The sequence below is a fragment of the Pelobates fuscus genome, chromosome 1 (assembly GCF_036172605.1).
Source record: "Pelobates fuscus isolate aPelFus1 chromosome 1, aPelFus1.pri, whole genome shotgun sequence".
Taxonomy (NCBI): domain Eukaryota; kingdom Metazoa; phylum Chordata; class Amphibia; order Anura; family Pelobatidae; genus Pelobates; species Pelobates fuscus.
The window spans coordinates 474,476,296-474,497,318 of NC_086317.1; the positions used below are offsets into that span (position 1 = coordinate 474,476,296).

Genomic DNA, 21,023 nt, shown 5'->3' on the forward strand with positions numbered 1-21,023 from the left:
GTTCCATAAAGATGAGGTGCAACTGAAGTAGAAAAAGAAGGTTTCAGCTACAATGTCCAACATCATGCTTAGTCTTGTCTAGTCTCGGGGGGAGGGCGGGGTGATATTGGGAACTTGAAACCCCAAATGCTCAAATCCCCAATATGTGTGATCATTGAAGACTGGACCAGACTATCTGTAATGAGTTTGGCATTGCACATGACCACATTTTACATATCGCAATCATGACGTTATACACACTACTGATAAAATTAAGATAGCCCATGCATTGCATGTAAAAGCAGGGTTTTTTCATGTGCCATTGTTTTGAGGGGCTGCAGAAATGTCGGTTATTTTTGTATGTGTTCATTTTCATATTCAGCACAGCGTTCTGGGTGAATAGTGAAAATTTTATAATAGAACTGCTATTATTGAGGCTGACTTTTTGAAGGTTTGCCTTTGTAACATGCAACAGTAAATTTCAGAATTACAAGCACAAACAATATAGATTGACTTATGTTCATATATCAAAGCGGCACTGTCATGCCGAACTTACCTTTCCCCAATCGATTTGTCTTCTCTCCCTCTCTCAGGATTCATTTCTTCCTATCTGCTCTAGTTTTCATTAAAACGTAAGAAAAAGTAGAGACTATTTCTCTTATGGAGGTTTCCTACGCAGTGACCAGCGGTGACCAGCGGACGAGCAAAGTGTGCTTCGTTTCCGGTGGTCACAGCAATTTTCCCACAATCCTTACCTCTCCTCCCTCACTTAAACAGGACGCCGGTAAAAATGCTGATTTGCGTTCTAACAGTTTCTCCATTCGTGTTAGAATGCATTTCCGGACTTTGTTCGTATTGCAATTTTATTCGAATGAAACTCCGATCCTATTCGTGCTGTGGCTGCATCTTGCAGCCGCTTAGTAGATAATTCCCTAATTCCCATGGTATCAGGGAGTTATCTACTAAAAGGCTGAAAGACCTAAATTGGTATTTCAGCCACATTTACTAATACTAAGTAAAGATTACTTAGTATTAGTACATTCTGCCCCTACTCACTATACCGCGAGTAGGGGCATGTCTAGTAAGCCTGTGGCTGCTCACTGTAAAAAAACAAAACAAAAACCTATTGCCCCACTCCTGTGTGGGGGCCATAAAGATAATGAGGGGGGGACCTACTCCTCCCCCGGCCCCCACCCCTGCGCGGTGGGTGGGGGCCATGAATTACAATGGGGGGGGGACCTACTGTCCTCCCCCCGGCCCCCACCCTTGAGCAGTGGGTGGGGACCATAAAGATAATGAGGAGGGGGAACCTACTGTCCTCCCCCCCGGCCCCCACCCCTGGGCAGCGGGTTGGGGTCATAAAGATAATGAGGAGGGGGACCTACTGTCTTCCCCCCGGCCCCCACGCCTGTGCGGAGGGGGGGAGCAATACATTTCAATGGGGGACCTACTGTCCTCCCCCCCTGCCCTTGAGCGGTGGGTGGGGGCCATAAAGATAATGAGGGAGGACCTACTGTCCTCCTGCCCCTGGCCCCCACCCCTGCGCAGTGGGTGTGGGCCATAAATTACAATGGGGGGGACCTACTGTCCCTGGGCAGCCCCACCTGCCCTAAGACAACCCCCTCCATCAAAGTAACTAGGGGTCCCCAAGCTCCTAGTCACCCACCCCCCCACCCAAATAAAAAGTTACCCCCTACCTACCACCCTCACCCTAAAAATGAGTGAGGGGGGAATAAAATAACTAACCTGTAAAGAAAGATTAAACTTACCATTTGACGTATTCTGTTTTCTAAAATCTTCATTTTTCAGCCGCAAAAAGGCCAAATAATAAAAAAACATCATACTCGTTGAACATAAAATAAAATAAAAAGCCTGAGCGCCCAAAAAAAAACCTGACAAAAAAGAAAAACCAGAGCGCAAAAAAAATAATCCTTCTTCACCCATGGAGGGCTCCACGCAGACTGAGCTCTGAACACTCTGATTGGTGGGTTTAAGCCAATCAGAGTGCTCTTTGTCATTTTACACAGCGTGGGAAAATTCCAAAGAATTTTCCCACGCTGTGTAAAATTACACAGAACACTCTGATTGGGTGGCTTGAAATCTAACCAATCACAGTGCTCTGTGTCAGAGTGTTCATCAGAGTGTTCTTAGCCTAATTGCAGGGCGGGGCAAGGCTTTATAATCCTTCCCCCGCCCTGCAGAGCTCAGTCTGCGCGGAGCCCTCCATGGGTGAAGAAGGATTATTTTTTTTGCGCTCTGGTTTTTTCTTTTTTGTCAGGTTTTTTTTTTTGCGCTCAGGTTTTTTATTTTATTTCAAGTTCGACGGGTATGATGTTTTTTTTATTATTTGGCCTTTTTTGGGGCTGAAAAATGAAGATTTTAGAAAACAGAAGACGTCAAATGGTAAGTTTAATCTTTCTTTACAGGTTAGTTATTTTATTCCCCCCTCACTCATTTTTAGGGTGAGGGTGGTAGGTAGGGGTAACTTTTTATTTGGGTGGGGGGATGGGTGACTAGGGGCTTGGGTTCCCCTAGTTACTTTGATGGGGGGGGGATTTGACTTAGGGCCCCCACCCGCTGCCCAGGGACAGTAGGTCCCCCCCATTGTAATTTATGGCCCACACCCACTGCACATGTGTGGGAATCTCAGTGCTATCTAGTGTGGTCAGATGATGTGTCCCACAGGGACTTCATCTACCCACATAAAGATGGCGGCGCCCTAATTATAGATCCTGGCAGAAAATAAAGATTAAAAATAGGTAATATGGGGGGCTTAGGGACATTTGGGGGTGACTAAGGGGTCAATTAGATGTAGTGGAGTCGGGAGAGGGGTTAAAAAAAAACGGGATTCGGCCATGACAGTGCCGCTTTAAGACCAACTGACTATTGTTCTTAAATCCCATAAATCGGGGATAGTCAAAAATTATAGATCAGTCTCTTCTGGACCTCAAACTATCAAGAATTTAGCCAGCTTGCAGGCATCATCGGAGCTGTACATCCACACGGATTCTGTGCCCTCCTATAAAGTATCCAAATTTTCTCCTTTAGCATCTCGCTATTGAGTTGATGTGAGATCATATTAGTCACAGACCGCTTTCTGTGTTGGTAAGTTTACAATTTCCAGTTGTTGTTGTAAAGTAATTAAGTTGTGCCACAATAGGCACATTCATCACAACATTTCACGTCTGGTTTATGTCAGGATGCAAAACAGTTTGCACATGGAAATCAGATAACACAACACAGAGACAATAAAAAACCTGGCCTGAGATTCCAGTAATTTACTAGTGATCTGTATGAATATTTATTTCCAGGCTTGTAACAATTAAAATTAGAGTCATTATTTATGTAGTGGTCAGTTTGTGCAATGTGATTTTAAAAATCTTTTGGGGGGGAAATCCCTAGAATAACACATAGCAGATTATCCAAAACACGTAAAAGGGAATCTGATCTGGTTTTTAAGCTTCTTATTGCAAATATCAATTGGGTTACAATTATAGTTTCTTGCATTACACAAATGCTTAAAGAGTTATTCACTAAACTGCAGGAAAAAACCCATTTAGTTGTAAAAATAAGCCAAATGACAAACTGTTAATTTGGCAGATAACCAACTGTTGAGTTGAAAAAACTGTACTTAAAAATCTTGCGTTAAAAAGATCGCTGACAAAAAAGGTAACAAAACAAGGCTGCTAAGATCTTAGAAATGCAACATCATTAAACATCATTAAACCACTTTAAAAAAAAGACTCAGCAGAGTGGAGTCCAGCAGTGTATGATTGGAGTTATAATCTACAGCAAGGGTGGCCAAAATGTGGATCACCAGATGTTGTAGAACTACAACTCCTTTGATGCTTTGCATGCCTTTAGAGTGATATAGCATTATGGAAGATGTTGTTTTAAAACATAGGGGGATCTACTTTTTGGACACCCGTGGACTAGAGCAAGGCAAGTAGCTCCCTACGTCTCAAGGCCTTTAATCCTAAAAGTCCCTATTGCACCCCTTACCTTAAGGATTGGAACAGGGATTTAACACACACCTTTTTCAAGGCAATGTTTTTTAAAATGACAAAAACGTTCTCATATCCAGGAAAGGATTTTAGCATTGGTTTAACCCCTTAAGACCACAGGGCGTTATATGCCGTCCTTATTTAGATGGCTCTAAATGCCGCAGGGTGGCATAGAACGCCCTGGGATCTTTTGTACTTACCCGGTCGCCCGCGATCGCGGTATGGGGACTTACCTGGGAGCCCAGGGAGTACACCTCCGTCCTCTTCGGCCCCCCTGGGCCATGTGATCGCGAGGTCCTTGCGAGGACCTCACCATCACATGGACGGCATAGCCGTCCAAGGCATTGCCAGGAGGGGGAGTGCCTGTAATGACAGGTACTCCCCATGCTGTCTGAAAATAAAATGAAAACATGTTAAAACAGTAGCTCCGTACATCTAAAGGCCTTTAATCCTAAGAGCCCCTATTGCACCCCTTATCTTAAGGATTGGGACATTTAACACACACCTTTTTTCAAGGCAATGTTTTTTTTTTGTTTTTTTTTTAAATGACAAAAACTTTGACATATCCATTGGTTTAATGGTTTATGTTTATGGATGACCGAATGTCTGCAGGAGTTATAGAGGTTAAGGAGGCCAAGCCTGGAGGAGATGGAATTGTTGAAATGTGATGCAGTAGGTTCAGGTAGACAAGCTGTTGGCTGTGATATGTTACATAGTCATTTGACATTCCCAGCAAGTCATTTATCTACTTTGTTATATTATCTACTATTATTGTCCGTTAGTTCTGTCTGGTCTCTGTATCATTCAAAACCATCAGTTATTTCTACATTCTCCCTCTAACATTCTTTTTTATAAATCTACTTTTTAAAGTAAAAGAGGAAATTATTACTACAAAGCTTGCTAGCATTCATATTCTTTAAGTAACCTTAAATGAGCAACATATTATTATTTTAACATACCATATGATTTTACTCGGTAAGGTAATCTTCTGCTAAGTAGGTAATAAATGCACGCATGGCTTCAAGATGGATGTGCCATACTGCTGATGGAGACAAACTAAATCATACACTTACTGGAGCTCTGATTATTATACAAGTAGTTTATATTCAAACTTCTAGACAGGAAAGTGTGAATTCCCAAAAACTTTTCAAAAAACAAAACAAAAAACAAACACCTTTATCTCTATTGAACTACGACTTATGAAGTGATCACTGACAAAGTATCAAGTTGATAGAGTACGTTTGAGAAACATTTCCGACTTGCCGGTTCACTGCAGTGACCTATCTACAATGGTAGGGGAACTGGCAAAGTATGGCAGTGAGGGGGTAAAGTGACCATTGTACTGTCGGATTACTCACCATATTGGAATCCAAAGGCTCTGTTATGGAATGTGCTATGAGTTCACAGGCTCGTGTTTTCTTGCAGTGCAATTTCATGCAATTCGTATTGTTATATCCTGAATAAATATGCTGTTAGCTCATGATGAGTCTCTGTACTCACACGCTGCAAGATCCTTGAAATAATAGGTAAGAGGTATGCAAAAAAAATAAAATAATTAAGCAAAACACAATACTATTCCATTCATGGATTTTGTTACTTGTTTGGCCTTAAAGGATGTGATAATGTTTCATGATATTTCAAATAGCTTTCCTTTCTTACATACTTGTGGTAGGTTCTTTACCTGGCAGCATCGGAACACGCTCTCGGAGGACTGTGAGTCCATCTTACACAACTAACCAGCTAGCTCAACTGACACCAAAATGATCTTTATCGGGGTTCCTGGCAACAGATATTTCAACTTATTAGCTGTCAGGTAACAGTGCTGTAGAAGTATTGGTTTTATAGAGTGAGTATAGAATGAGACTTTTAGGTCGATACCTAGATTATATTTTGACTCTAAAGAAATGGGCACGTCTCTCCTCGTTTTTTGGGGAACAAGAGTTTGTAAAAATGGGCTCAAACACTTGAATGTGGCTTTTAGGCCTTGATGCAAACAACACAGAGCCCCAGGATAACACTCATATCTTACCAAGGTTACCCCTTTGTTAATGTAACCAAATTATTTAGGAAAGCTAAATATTTTCTCCATTGTTGTCCAATAATAAATATGCGTAGGTAAGTATTTCAATAGACTAATAGATAATGCAGGGAATGAAGAGGTAGTGGCGATGGGGAGTTGAAAAACAGGAAAGAGGGAATGTAGGGAAGGAGGAAAAGGAAATGAAACACACAGATTCTGGAGTAGGCAGACCACTTCAACAAGAGTAATTTCTTTTCCCTCCTGGAAAGGGTCCAGAATTGGACATGTCAGGTAAACAGGGCACCAAGGACATAAGCAAAATCCACTCCAACCACATCGCATTAATATGGGCAAAGGTCCACAAAGTGAGTTCCCTCACTCATTTTCATACATTGGGAGGTCTGGGGACCTTACTAATCTCAGTCAGTAAAACCAGATGTTCATGTATTTAGAGTATGATTTAGAAGTGATTTTATGTATGTATATTATTGCTTATTTGTATTATCTAACTAAGCTATTCAGCTTTGTTCCATCAGAGATGGACCATCTGTGAACAGGGCTAAGAGTTTATTGTCCTCCTTCCAGTAAAGCTCCACCAGACAGGAGAGTCCCGTCTGTCATGGTACCTGCCACTCACACCTCCTTCTCCTCCAGCAATTTCGGCACTTTGGACGCCGGCTGCGATGGCCCCGCCCCCTTTTATGACGCGGCGCAACTCAGCCGACGTCATGACGTCAATGACGTCACGACCCGCGGGAAATCACAAACCAGGACGTTCTGGGGGCGTGGATATCAATTAAAGAGACAGGGTATAAAATGTACTCACTTACTATGAGTCATTGCCCTGTCGTGGTTTCAGCTTGTCGGTTCCCTCAGTGCGTTTATATTCTCTTAGTGTTCTACGGTTTTGAATTGGCTCGTTTCTTGACTTTGCTTACCTCTCTTATCCTTGTACTCGATCCGGCTTACGCTTACCTGTCTTCTCGTTCCCTTGACCTCGGCTTGTCCCTGACCATTCCTTGTTTGCTTGACGTTAGTCCGGCCACTCTAAGGTGCGGTATACCTTGTTATAGAATAATTAAAACTCTTATTAAAACTTCTCATTATCTTCATTAACTTCATATATGACAAATGTTCCTAACAGTATTTAGAATATTAGAAAGAGAATGTATTTTCTAGAAGGATATGAGCAACACCGGAATTGTCAAGTTCCAGTAGTATGAAACATTGTATGCCATAGTTAGATCATGAGAACTGTACTAATGAAATGTCCATTCACTAAAAAGCCTTGAACCTGACCTCGAATCTAACAGCACTAACTACTCAAAATAGCGCCTGAAGCCCCCCTCCCATCGAGTGAAGCCTCGTGCTAGCAAGATGGCGTCTGAGCCATCGTGTCCACTCCCGTGTCCAAGATGACGCCACCTCTCGGTGGGAGGACATTTAGCCGGCCACTTAGTACTCAAGCCAATTAATAATATTGATGGGTGGGTATTGATATAGCCACTTAACACCTAACCCAATTAATGATTTTTATTTGTTGTTATCTTGATATTCTATGATGATGTAATATTGCCTTTAAAAGGGTCTGCATACCCGCTTTTTAACCAGATGCCATTACATTTTCTCGAAGTTCTTTTAACCTGAACTCCGTGTGTCAGTGTGAATTTACTTCTGCGTATACGCAATTTAATCATCTCAAATTTGGACAGGAACAGATAGTCATTCAAACTTATTTGTTTGCTTAAAAGAATCTATATCAATTTGGCGCATCCAACGTGGGGCTCCGGGTTATGGCCTTTGGCCGGTCAGCCGTCCCAGAAGACGCTGGACGGAGGAATCCTGGGGGAAGGAAAGGAGACTGATCACCTCCCAGTACACAGTAGAGACTGCTGCAGAGCCTAGCCGGTATGTTCCAGCCCCTTTGATTGACCCGTTCCAGTGTCTGCGACTGCTGCCGGGAGGACATCAAAGTCAGGTAATAACTTGCCCGGGGCCTTATTGATACCCACCTGTTTACCTGCATTTTGACTATCTGTTGCCTGGGTGTGTTTGTATTGGTCTGTCTTTAGCTTAGTGCCCGGGTAGAGTGCTTGCCTGTTTACCCCTTTTAGGGAAAAGGGGGGTGGACCTGTGGAAGTTTTCCTGGGGGTCCTCTATTGCCTGTTTACCCTTTTTAGGAGCCACGTGGCTGTGGCTGTAAGGAAAAAGGGGGGTGGACCTGTGGAAGTTTTCCTGGGGGTCTTCTTTTGCCTGTTTACCTCTTTTAGGTGCCGGGTAGCTGCGGCAGTAAGGAAAAAGGGGGGTGGGGAATCTGTGGAGGTTTGTGTAGACTCATAGCTTCCTGGGGGTTCCGCTGGTGTCACTTTGATAGCCTAGCTAGCCTCATTGTGAACATTGCTCTGCTTGCAGAGAGGTGGTACCCTCCAGCCTCGAGCGCTGAGGCTGGTGGCATTCCAATTTTTCTTTATTTGTGGCGCGTGGATTCGGCAAGGCATTGCTGTCTCCATCACCACGTGGTAGTGAGACTTACGGGTGGGTCCGTAGGGGCACTACGGGAGTGAGGGAAGTGGTGGTCACGGGTACCGGACCACTGTAACGGGGGAGGCGTACGGAACTCGGGCCGGTGTTAGCTGTTTTCCGTCGCCGCTGGTAGTGAGACTTGAGGAAGTCGTTCTCCGAGAGGGGACACTACGAGGTTGAGGGAGGTGGCTTTGGCCACATGAGTAAAGGAAAGGGATTACTGTTGAATTTATTTGAACTGTGATGCATGCACTGTATTTACACTGAAATGTTGTACTAATTGGGAGTCATTCAAACTCCTGTGTCTATCTCTACTTTCACTTTTTACTTTTACTCTACTTCCTGTGTTATTTACACTTTCCCCTCCTGTTTCTCTTTGTGAGAGAAGTGATTGGTCACACACTTCTCACCTCGCTCCAATCCGTGGCTACCTCGGGTAGGCGGAATAAGTGACTAGTCTACGTTTTGGGAAGACGTACGTAGGGACCCACCCTTACGTAGCAGTCGAGCATTGTAGACACTCTGTTTCATTTTCTTCCTCTATATCTGGGACGCCTTTTATAGGGGGAATGGGACAGGGGTTAGATAAGCCCAGCAAGGGCTGGTTAGCGTGTGATCTAGTTGAAGACAGAGAGGGTGAAGAGATGGTTAAGAGAGTTGAAAAGATTGCTAAAGTGTGTGGAATTGCTGTACCTTCATGTGCTAGATTACAGCCAGAGAGCTGACGCAGATTACTGACAGAGAAGAAAGGCAAGCTTACAGATAATGATTTGCTTCGTACAGCAGAAGCCTAGTACAGAGTAGCAAGAGCTATTCAGCAGGAAGGTTGGGTTGAGGAAGAAATTGATCACAAAGGTTTGAAACTGTATGTATATCATAATAATTATGTTGCTGGGGGATTCCCTCAGCCAGCGCCCCAAAATGGCGCCCAGGGGATGTCCATTCCCAAGGTTCAGTCAGCAATGAGTGACATTCAGCTGACCACCTCTAACCCTCCCATCACCCATCCCGTCATCGCCCCTGTTTACCCAGTCCTGAATTCTGATGGATCTTTATTCTCCCCCCCATCATCCCTACAACTATCATCACCCTCATCCATCCCTGCACTATCTTCCCTGCCTAATCCAGCTATTCCATCCGTCATTCCTTCTCTACGCTCTCTCTCCGTCTATAACCCACTCCCACTTGCACCCACCCAGTCCACTAACCCCTCCTCACTTGCTATTACCCATCCTACTACACCCGCTTTGGTCCCTCCTACTACACCTGCCTCTGCTAATCTCTCTCCGTCCTCCCTTTCGCCTACTCCTCCCGCAGCCCAAGTTCCCGCCTCCCTACCCCGGATATCCCACCTCCCTTCCTAATCCCTACCCAGCTATCTTGCCCTCCCCAGGTTCCACCCTAGCCCCTGCCCAGATGGCCTGGCCATACCCCTACCCCTATCCCGTGGCCCTGTCCTATCCAAACAATCCCTACTTCCCTTCCCTAGCCACACCCCAGGCCCCATTCACGCCCATCCCGATACAGTCTGCCCCGGATGTGCCCACATCCAACATGGCCGCCACTACCTCTCTTAACCCTAACGCAGCTTCCTTCTACGCCCCCAATATGGTGGCCCCCAGTAATCCAGCACCCCTAATGCCAGTACTTCCTAATGATTTCTCACCCCGAGCTCATAACCCACTGGCTACCCCGGCATCCGGGATCCCCTCATATCCCCCGGTCCTGACGCCTCAAGCGGCTCCGCTTCCCAAAGGAGTCCAGGTCACATACGAAGATGAATTTGAAGAAGTTAGCTCTCATGGTTACCATGTCTCCCCGGATGCCATAGAGCCCCAACCTCGCTGTTCCCTCGATGATCCTTTTGGACATATAGGCCGGGGAGAGCAAGCTCCTCCTAAATATGTTTCTTTTAATCCCACTCAGGCTAGTGCTTTGATGAAATCACTCCCTGACCCAGAAAAACAACCAATGCCTTTTTACCGAGGGATAGTTCAGATTCAAAAGACCTATTCCGCCGCATGGCGAGATTTACTAAGTATTTGTGCCATTAAGGCCGGAGATGCTTACTGGCCTAGCATAGCCCGCCACCTCAGCACGAATTTGCTTGAGACTGATACTGATTACTCTTCAGGAATAGCATTCTGCAACCAACTAAAGGACTGGGCTAAGGACAAACTTGCAGATCAGGCTGCTGGCCTTACTGATACAGTACAGGAAAAAGGAGAATCAGTGGAAAGGTTCCATGCAAGACTGTTTCAAGTGTTCTCAGATTTGGGATTTGATCTTACTAATAAGATTCATTCTCAAATGCTGTCTGGTGCCTTTGTCCTAGGCATCAAAGACTCTATACGCAAGGGGATCATTGCTGCACGCCCTGAATATAGAGTTGTTCCTCTGGATACATTACTCCAGGTGGCTAGGGGACTAGAATCTGCTCAGAATCCAAGAAAGCCCAATTCAGCTCCCCTTATGGTGTCCAGTCCTGGCACTGTTCCCAGAGGAACCAGACCCGAAGATGGATTCTGCTTCAATTGCCATGCAAAAGGGCACTTCAAGAATGAGTGCCCAGAACCCAAGAAAGTGACCAAGTCTGCTCCTGCCCCCAAGACCCCAAAAGCTATTCCACATGTTGAGGAGCCAGAAGATTAGGAAATTGGCAAGCCTGTGTCATTAACCCCTGTCATGGCAGTGTCTTCAGGGGATCAGGAGGGGCCACTTGCCACCGTGACTCTACCCATTGAAGGACAACCTACTACATTTCTTGTTGACACAGGTGCAGCCCGAAGTGTTCTACAAGAACAAGACCTGCCAGACCCATCATTTCTGTCTAAAATTGATGTTTCTTGTGTAGGAGTGGATGGCCTACCAAGACAAAGTCCTTTAACAACTCCTTTACGGGTTGGCAACTACCCTAGCTTGCTTGCTCGCTTTGTGGTGTCTTCCACATGCCCCATTAACCTGTTAGGCGCTGATGTTCTTTCACGCCTGCAGGCATCTATCATCTTCACTCCAGATGGACAAGTAGAATTATCTACCCCTCTATCTGATTCAGACACCTCAGCTTCGTGCTCCCTACCCCTGATGCTACATCTTGAAGAACCTCATGGGGATGCAAAGGAACTGAGGTCTAATTTCCCTGATTCACTAAGAACGGATGTTCCTACAAAACTGTGGTCCTCAGGCCCAGAGGACATAGGTCATCTAAAAGTTCCACCTGTGATGGTAAAACTCATTCCAGGAGCAAAGTTACCAAGGAAATCACAGTACCCTTTGAAACCTGCGCAAGCTGCAGCTATCACAATTCAAATCCAATCACTCCTGGAGAAGGGTGCTCTTGTCAAATGTGAATCTCCATGCAACACCCCGTTGTTTCCTGTGAAGAAAAAGACACCAAAAGGAGAACCAGAGAAGTACAGAATGGTCCAGGATCTCCGTGCAGTGAATGAAGCAACAGTCCTGGACACCCCTATTGTGCCAAACCCACACACTCTTCTCTCTGGAATTCCACCTTCTGCAAAGTACTTCACAGTCATTGATCTGGCCAATGCCTTCTTCAGTGTACCCCTGGATCCAATCTGTCAATACCTGTTTGCCTTCACACATGAAAAACAACAGTACACATGGACTGTCATGCCCCAAGGGTCACAAAATTCTCCAAGTCAATTTGCAAAGGCCATGTGTTCTATTCTTGATCCATGGCAATCTGACCATCCAGAGGTCGTCTTGCTTCAGTATGTAGATGATTTGCTGCTCTGTGGAGATGACATACCCACAACAGAAGAATGCTCAATTAATCTCCTTTGCTATTTAGCAGAACAAGGATGTAAAGCTTCACGTCTCAAGCTTCAATTCTGTCAACCTACTGTTATCTTCCTTGGCCATTGCCTATCTCAGGGTACTAGACATCTCAACTGTGACCGAGTCAGAGCAGTACTGGATATTCCACCTCCGAGGACTTCAAAGTCTCTACATGCCTTCCTAGGCCTCATTTCATACTGCCGAGCTTGGATCCCAGAAGCTTCTCTGCTCATGCAACCACTCTATGACACCCTCAAGTCAGACCCATTCTGCTTGACCATAGAAGCTCATGACAACTTCTGCACCCTAAAACATGCTATTGCTTCTGCTCCTGCCCTTGGCCTACCAGACTATACCAAACCCTTCAAGTTATTTGTCTCTGAAAGACAGGGCCATGCTACAGGAGTCCTTACCCAAGCACATGAATCTAGAGGCCGTCAAAGGCCTATTGGATTTTTCTCCTGCCATCTGGATATTGTGGCCGGAGGAACCCTTTCTTGCCTTCGGGCCGTTTTTGCAGCCAGGGAACTAATTGAAAGAACTGCAGACCTGGTCCTTGGCCACCCTTTAGTTGTTTTGGCCCATCATGACATTTCTGCCATCATCAACCAAGTACAACTCAAGCATGTCTCTCCTGCCAGACACCTCCGTCTTCAATGTCATCTCCTGTTACCTGACAACATCACTCTCCAAAGATGTCAGGTTCTCAATCCGTCCACCCTTCTCCCACTTCCTGAGGGGGGTATATACTATGGGTTTATTATGGATGAAAACTATATTTTCCTTCTTTCTGGCACCATCAAGAAGATGCATCCCAATTTATCCTTTCATGACGGACAGGCACCTCTTTGCGATGGAGCAGGATATGCCTTCTGTACCATGTGGTACAAGCCAAACATCACTCCTGAACCCTGCTATGAAGATGAGCTCTATCATTTGGTTGAGGTGAAACTTACTTCACAAGACTTCTACTGTGACTCTGAAGGCAACAGTATGGTCTTGATTCATCTACCTCCAGAACTCAAACATTTGTATCATCATTGGGACATTGCCATTCCACATGTCCCTGTCACCAAGTTAAAGACAAGATCATGGAATGATCTTGGGCCCATGGCAAAATTATGGGCCACCATGAATGAATCACAGCTACAGGAAAATGGTGTTGTCAAATACCCAGCAACTGACCATCTAGAGGCATGGCCACGCCACTTCCTGGAAAATGAATTTCAAGATCTGGTCATAGTAAATGACTATGACCTAGAGACACCTCATGACTGTTTTGAGCAGATGAAAATGGAGACAACACATCTACCAACCGTGCATGAGGATCCACTAGTAGATCCTGATCTCACTCTGTTTGTGGACGGTTCAAGGTATGCTGATGAAGAAGGAAAATACCACACAGGATATGCCGTAACCACAACAGATGAAATTATTAAGTCATCATCTTTACCACCAACAATGTCTGCACAAGAAGCCGAATTGCAAGCCCTGACTTCAGCGTGCAAGATCTCTGAAGGAAAGCGCGCCAACATCTACACTGATTCAAGATATGCACTGGGCGTGGCGCATGACTTCGGATTAATTTGGAAAACAAGAGGATTTCTTACCACTGCCGGTACGCCAGTCAAACAAAGTTCTGCAATCAAAGAACTAATGGATGCCCTCCTGCTCCCAGAAGAAGTGGCCATTTTGAAAGTAAAGGCACACGGGAAATTGGATACAGATGAAGCAAAGGGCAACCATTTAGCTGATCAAGCTGCTAAGCAAGCGGCAAGAGAATTGCAGGAAGTGGATGAAGGAGTGTCCGGACACGAAGAAATTCCTATTTTTACTTTACAGACTCTTCCTACTGACCTAAGAATCCTATGGGAACAGCAAGCTGCAATTGCCCCCGAGGAAATACAGAAATGGAAGAAGAAAGGAGCAGTCCTAAAAGATGGAGTATACTACAACAATCTTAGATTCTGCCTCCCTAAGAATTTATATCCAGCAGTTGTCCAATGGGCACATGGACCTGCACATCTGTCAAAAGACCTAATGGCTGCCCTCATACAGAAGTATTATGAAGCACCTGGAATTACTACACTGGTCAACAACTTTTGCAAGGCCTGTGTTATTTGCGCAAAGTGCAACCCAGGGAAACCAACCAAAGTGCCCTTGAAACACCTGGCTAAGCCTATGTACCCATTCCAGAGAATTCAGATTGACCACATACAAATGCCAAAGAGTGGTCCCCATGAATATGCACTAGTAATAGTGGATATGTTTTCAGGCTGGCCAGAAGCCTATCCAGTAACCAATATCACTGCCAAAACAACAGCAAGACGTCTGCTCACAGAAATTATATGTAGATTTGGACTCCCAGAAGTTATTGAGAGTGACCAGGGCCCAGCTTTTACAGCAACAGTGACTAAAGAAATTTGGACCGCTCTGGGGGTGACCCTAGCTTTCCACACCCCTTACCACCCACAAAGCAGTGGCAAAGTGGAACTCATGAATGGTACCCTAAAAGCTAGAATGTTAAAGATGTCACAAGAAACCAAGATGCCCTGGCCAGAAAGCTTGTCAATAGCTTTATTCAGCGTTAGACACACACCTAGAGGGAAGCACTCACTATCCCCATATGAGATTCTATTTGGGACTGCACCCAGACTAGGTTGTTATTACCCCCAACAGCTACAGCTTCAAACTGATATTTTGGTAGATTATGTAACTGAACTTGCAAGTGCTTTGAACAAAATACATGCCCAAGTTTTCTCTTCAATTCCAGATCCCGATTTTGATACGGGCACCCACAGCCTGCTTCCCGGATTGGGTCCTGGTCAAGAAATTTGTGCGGAAACACACCCTGGAACCAAGATTTGACGGACCATTCCAAGTTCTCCTGATCACTTCAACCTCCATCAAGTTGGCTGGCAGGCCACATTGGATCCACGCTTCCCATTGCAAGAAGACTCCTGCCCCAGAGGAAGCAGACACCGCACAACCATGTACCCCTGGTACATTATCTCCTTAATTAGCCTAATTAAGGCCCAACAAGTAGCCATTACTAAAGATGCCAGTGGGTACACCTTCTGGTACAATTCCTCATGTACCCGTGTGGCTACGTATACTTTTGCTATTGTGACATTGTAGACTGCCCATTCCCTACGTAACAAATTCAAACCATTTATAGAGATATACCTCATGTAAAAGACCCCTATGTTTGTGTAGTTGACAAACAATGGGGGCATAACTGTAACCATTGGGGGGCTGCAGGGTGGAATGCTGGGCCTGCCTGGGGTTACAAACCCAAAAGTGCCTTATCTAAGGTAGATGACCATGGTAGATCCCTCCTCCAAAGAATGACTTTAAGGAAGCCTGGAGGAGGTACACCCATAAAATTAATCCTAAACATAGAGCATCCCAGCCCAACGGATGCAGACCAGTATGTAATGGGAATGTATTGGAAGAAAGGTTCCTATAACAAATTGGGGAACTTCTACCTAAAAGATATGTGCCACTCTCCAGAGTGGCGAGGGGCTACCCACATGGTCCCAAACCCATTAAAACCACACATCCAGTCCTTTAAAGACATGATGGCCATTGCTAACCCCACTTTTGAAGATACCATGGCTGCTGAAACAGGTTTTAATGATGTTAATTTATGGTTGGAATGGATGAAATATAATGCCAACACACATAACAGAACCGCATGCTATGTGTGTGGTGGTGCCCGGCCTCACCTCGGCACCGTGCCCTTGACTTTACCATTAGAAATGGAAAATTGCATCTTAAGTCTTTTTGCCTACCACTACAATTTTAATAGGTCCCTCTGCAAAGCATGGACAGTAGAATATCCCCTCCTAATCAAGGATGTCAAACCCCCAGATGGTGTTACGATCTATAAGGGAAACTACACCTGTTATGCCAATTATGACGGAATTGGTAAGTTCATGGGTAACTTTTCAGAAGGATATTGTGCCACCTACAGAACTGTCCCTATGTACCTATTACAATTCCATACTAGGTCATTAGGGGATATTTACTGGTTGTGTGGGGATTTACAGTTAAGATCCAGAATGGACAAGGAATGGTGGGGGGAGTGTACTCTGGCTAAAGCCATCATGCCCATACATATTATCTCTGACACACACCCTGACATACATGAGTCCATACACACACCAGCCAAGGTTAAGCGTGAAGCCCCAGTAAGAGGCAGTTTTGACCCCCACATTTATATTGATGCCATTGGGGTGCCTAGGGGGGTACCTAATGAATTTAAAGTAAGAGATGAAGTTGCTGCGGGGTTTGAATCACTTTTTACCTTAGTTACTGCAAACAAGAATTTAAATTGGATTAATTACATTTATTACAACCAACAACGCTTTGTCAACTACACCAGAGATGCCCTCCAGGGTTTAGCTGAACAATTGCATGCCACATCCCAGATGTCCTTCCAGAACAGAATGGCCTTAGACATGATACTAGCTGAGAAGGGGGGCGTATGTAAAATACTGCCCGACACCATGACCTGTTGTACATACATCCCAGAAAACACAGGTCCTAATGGTAAAGTCACCATGGCCATAGAGAAATTAAATAAGCTCTCTGAAGAGTTAAAAAGGAATTCTGGGGTAAAAGATCCCTGGGAAAGGTGGTTTGGTTGGATGACAGGGTGGCAAAAAGCTCTAATTCACATTGGTATGGCTCTACTAATTTTTCTTTTTATTTTCGCTCTTCTCGTTTGTTGTGTCCTCCCCTGCCTGAGAAAATTCCTACAGAAGACTGCAGACCAAGCGGCACCAACTTTTACACATCTGACAGTTGATGACCAAGATCTCAATTCACCCTGTATACCGCTGCAAACTATCCCTTTTACTGATAAAGTGCAAGAGTTTTAGGTAGGGAACCAGCTTAGGGACAGCGTCCGTCTTTATGGATAGACTGCCATGCGGAGATGTGGTGGGCAAGCCACTGCGGGATACCAGCGGAGTGAAGAGAGTTCCTCACCGTATTGACGGATGAGCTGCAGCCTATTAGGGACAGGAAGGGACAGAATTGCACTTTGCAATAACACCTAGCTAGCGGTCATGGGGTTTCTGTGCCTTTGAGCTAACACGTCTTCTGGTATTAACAAATAAAGTTTATCTTTTTAGTGCCTAACATTTCATAGTGGGGACTGTTATAGAATAATTAAAACTCTTATTAAAACTTCTCATTAACTTCATTAACTTCATATATGACAGATTTTCCTAACAGTATTTAGAATATTAGAAAGAGAATGTATTTTCTAGAAGGATATGAGCAACACCGGAATTGTCAAGTTCCTGTAGTATGAAACATTGTATGCCATAGTTAGATCATGAGAACTGTACTAATGAAATGTCCATTCACTAAAAAGCCTTGAACCTGACCTCGAATCTAACAGCACTAACTACTCAAAATAGCGCCTGAAGCCCCCTCCCATCGAGTGAAGCCTCGCGCTAGCAAGATGGCGTCTAAGCCATCGTGTCCACTCCCGTGTCCAAGATGACGCCACCTCTCGGTGGGAGGACATTTAGCCGGCCACTTAGTACTTAAGCCAATTAATAATATTGATGGGTGGGTATTGATATAGCCACTTAACACCTAACCCAATTAATGATTTTTATTTGTTGTTATCTTGATATTCTATGATGATGTAATATTGCCTTTAAAAGGGTCTGCATACCCGCTTTTTAACCAGATGCCATTAAATTTTCTCGAAGTTCTTTTAACCTGAACTCCGTGTGTCAGTGTGAATTTACTTCTGCGTATACGCAATTTAATCATCTCAAATTTGGACAGGAACAGATAGTCATTCAAACTTATTTGTTTGCTTAAAATAATCTATATCACCTCTTTATAGTTTTAGTACACTGCGTGTTGGATCCCTGTCTTGATCCTGACATTACGACGGGGCCAATGGATCCTGCAGGTACAAGTTCCCAGGGCTCCTCTCAGGACTCTGGATTTGAAGCCATGGACCATAGAATGGATCAAATGGCTATGGCTTTACAGTCACTATTATCTCGGCCAAATCTGCAGCCTGAGGAGACTCGTACTTCTTTTATTGCTCCGGTTAACGCAGGCCTAGAGGTAGCTACTGTAGGGGCTTCCTCCCGGGTTACTTCACCGTTACGTTATGGAGGTTCACCAGAGACTTGTCGGGGTTTTCTGAACCAGATTAGCAGTCATTTAGAATTACAACCACGGGCCTATCCTACTGACAGAGCTAAGGTCGGATTTATCATAACCTTACTGATAGATAGGGCGCTTAGATGGGCTAATCCGTTATGGGAAAATGATAACCCACTAGTGTATAATTATAATGCTTTTGTGGAAGCATTTAGGAGAACTTTCGATCCTCCTGGAAGAATGGCCAACGCCGCTAAGGCATTGCTACGTCTCAGGCAAGGAAATAATACTCTGGTGAATTACGCATTAGAATTCAGATCTTTGGCCTCTGAGGTAAAATGGAACGAACAAGCCTTTATGGATGTTTTTCTAAATGGCTTATCTGATTAAATTTTAGATGAGGTGGCCACTAGAGAACTTCCTGAGAATTTGGAAGATCTGATTTAGTTTATTTCTCGTATAGACGAACGTATGAGACAAAGACAGAACACCAGAGAGAGAATCCGTAGACCGTCCATCAGATTAGCTCCCTCATTCCAGAATTCCGATTCTATGGCTCTAGCACTACCTGAGCCAATGCAGTTGGGGGCTACTCGCTTAACTGAACAGGATAGACAATACAAGAGAAGGGAGGGTCTTTGTTTATATTGTGGACAAAGGGGTCACCTACGCCTTACTTGCCCCACTAGGCCGGGAAACGCTCGTACCTCCAGAGGACAGGCCTTGGGTGATGCGATCTCATCCTCTATAAATAAACAGAAAGACCGTAGGCTTCTAGTTCCTATCTCGTTGATCTGGGAGAAGAGTTCGGCTAATACCTTTGCCCTAATAGATTCTGGGGCAGCAGAAAGCTTCATGGATCTCACCTTTGCCATGAAACAACTCCTTCCTTTTCAGTTAAGAGAGACACCCTTGGCCGTTGAGGCCATAGATGATAGACCACTATCAGAGCCCGTGATTTCTCATGAGACCATACCAATCAAAGCTACTATTGGCGCATTACACGAATAAATTATATCCTTACTGTTAATTTATGCACCTTCATTTCCTGTAGTTCTGGGGTATCCATGGTTAAGAAAACACAATCCCGTCATTGACTGGGAACTAGAAAAGATAACATCATGGGGTTTAGGTTGTAAGGGCAGATGCATGCAACAGATCACCCCAGCTCCCAGAGCAGACATACCTACTAACTCTTCCCAGGTTTCTGACTTACAGATACCTCTCCAATACCAGGATCTTAAAACAGTCTTTGATAAAGGGAGGGCTGACACCTTACCTCCCCATAGATCATTTGACTGCACTAATAAACTTCTACCTGGCACGATGCCTCCCAGAGGTACTCTGTATCCATTATCCACTAAGGAGAAGCTAGTACTAGAGGCATGTATAAAGGAAAATCTGGACAAGGGCTTTATCAGAAGGTCTACATCACCAGCGGGGGCTGGATTTTTCTTTGTCACAATAAAGGATGGCACTCTGAGGCCATGCATAGACTACCGAGGTCTGAATAAAATAACAATTAAAAATGCTTATCCTATTGCTCTGTTTACCGAGTTATTCGATAGACTCAAGGGTTTCAACATTTTTACCAAGTTGGACTTACGAGGAGCTTATAACTTGGTTAGAATCCGGCAGGGTGATGAATGGAAAACTGCATTCAATACCCATTACGGTCACTATGAATACACAGTTATGCCATTTGGGCTATGTAATGCCCCAGCTGTCAGGAGCTAATCAATGAGGTGTTGAGAGAATTCCAAGAGGAATGTATAGTATACTTGGACAATATACTAATACATTCCAGAGACAAGGAGATTCACCACAGACAAGTTAGAAAAGTGTTGCGCAAACTTTTACGGGTTGTACTGCAAGGTTTCAAGATGGATCCTGGTAAACTTCAGTCTATTTTAAACTGGCCTTTGCCCACTGGACTCAAAGCCATACAAAGGTTTATCGGATTCTCCAACTGTTATAGGCGCTTCGTTAATGGGTTTTCTTCCATAATAGCACCCATTACTAACATGACAAAGAAGGGTGCCAATACCAAAATTTGGTCTATGGAGGCTTTGGCTGCCTTCGAGACTCTCAAGGAGACTTTTGCTTCTGCCCCGATTTTGGTTCACCCTGACACTTCTCTACCTTTTTTGCTAGAAGTTGATGCATCTGAGACAGCCCTGAGACAGGGCTGTACTGTCGCAAAGACAAGGGTTGGATAAACCTTTGCGTCCTTCTGTTTTTTTTTCTAAACAATTGTCTGACACGGAGAGAAGATATGACATTGGAGACAGAGAACTATTGGCTATAATATTGGTCTTAAAAGAATGGAGACATCTGTTAGAAGGGACTCTACAACCAGTTACTATTTTAACTGACCATAAGAATCTATCTTTTATCGGAGAGGTCAAAAGATTGTCCACCAGACATGCTCGTTGGTCCCTGTTCCTTGCCCATTTTAATTACATACTTACCTACAGACCGGGCTCCAAGAATACCAAGGCAGACGCTGTCTCACGCCAACACGAACCTGCCACTTTCGCGGAAGTACCTATGTC

General features: G+C 44.5%; 1 protein-coding gene across 1 annotated transcript; it reads left to right on the plus strand.

Moving 5' to 3' along the window:
* Positions 1 to 20,351: 20,351 nt before the first annotated feature.
* Positions 20,352 to 20,687, plus strand: LOC134585597 (uncharacterized). Its single transcript, XM_063441037.1, has one exon. The coding sequence runs from the start codon at positions 20,352 to 20,354 to the stop codon at positions 20,685 to 20,687; it is 336 nt and encodes a 111-aa protein (XP_063297107.1).
* Positions 20,688 to 21,023: the final 336 nt, after the last annotated feature.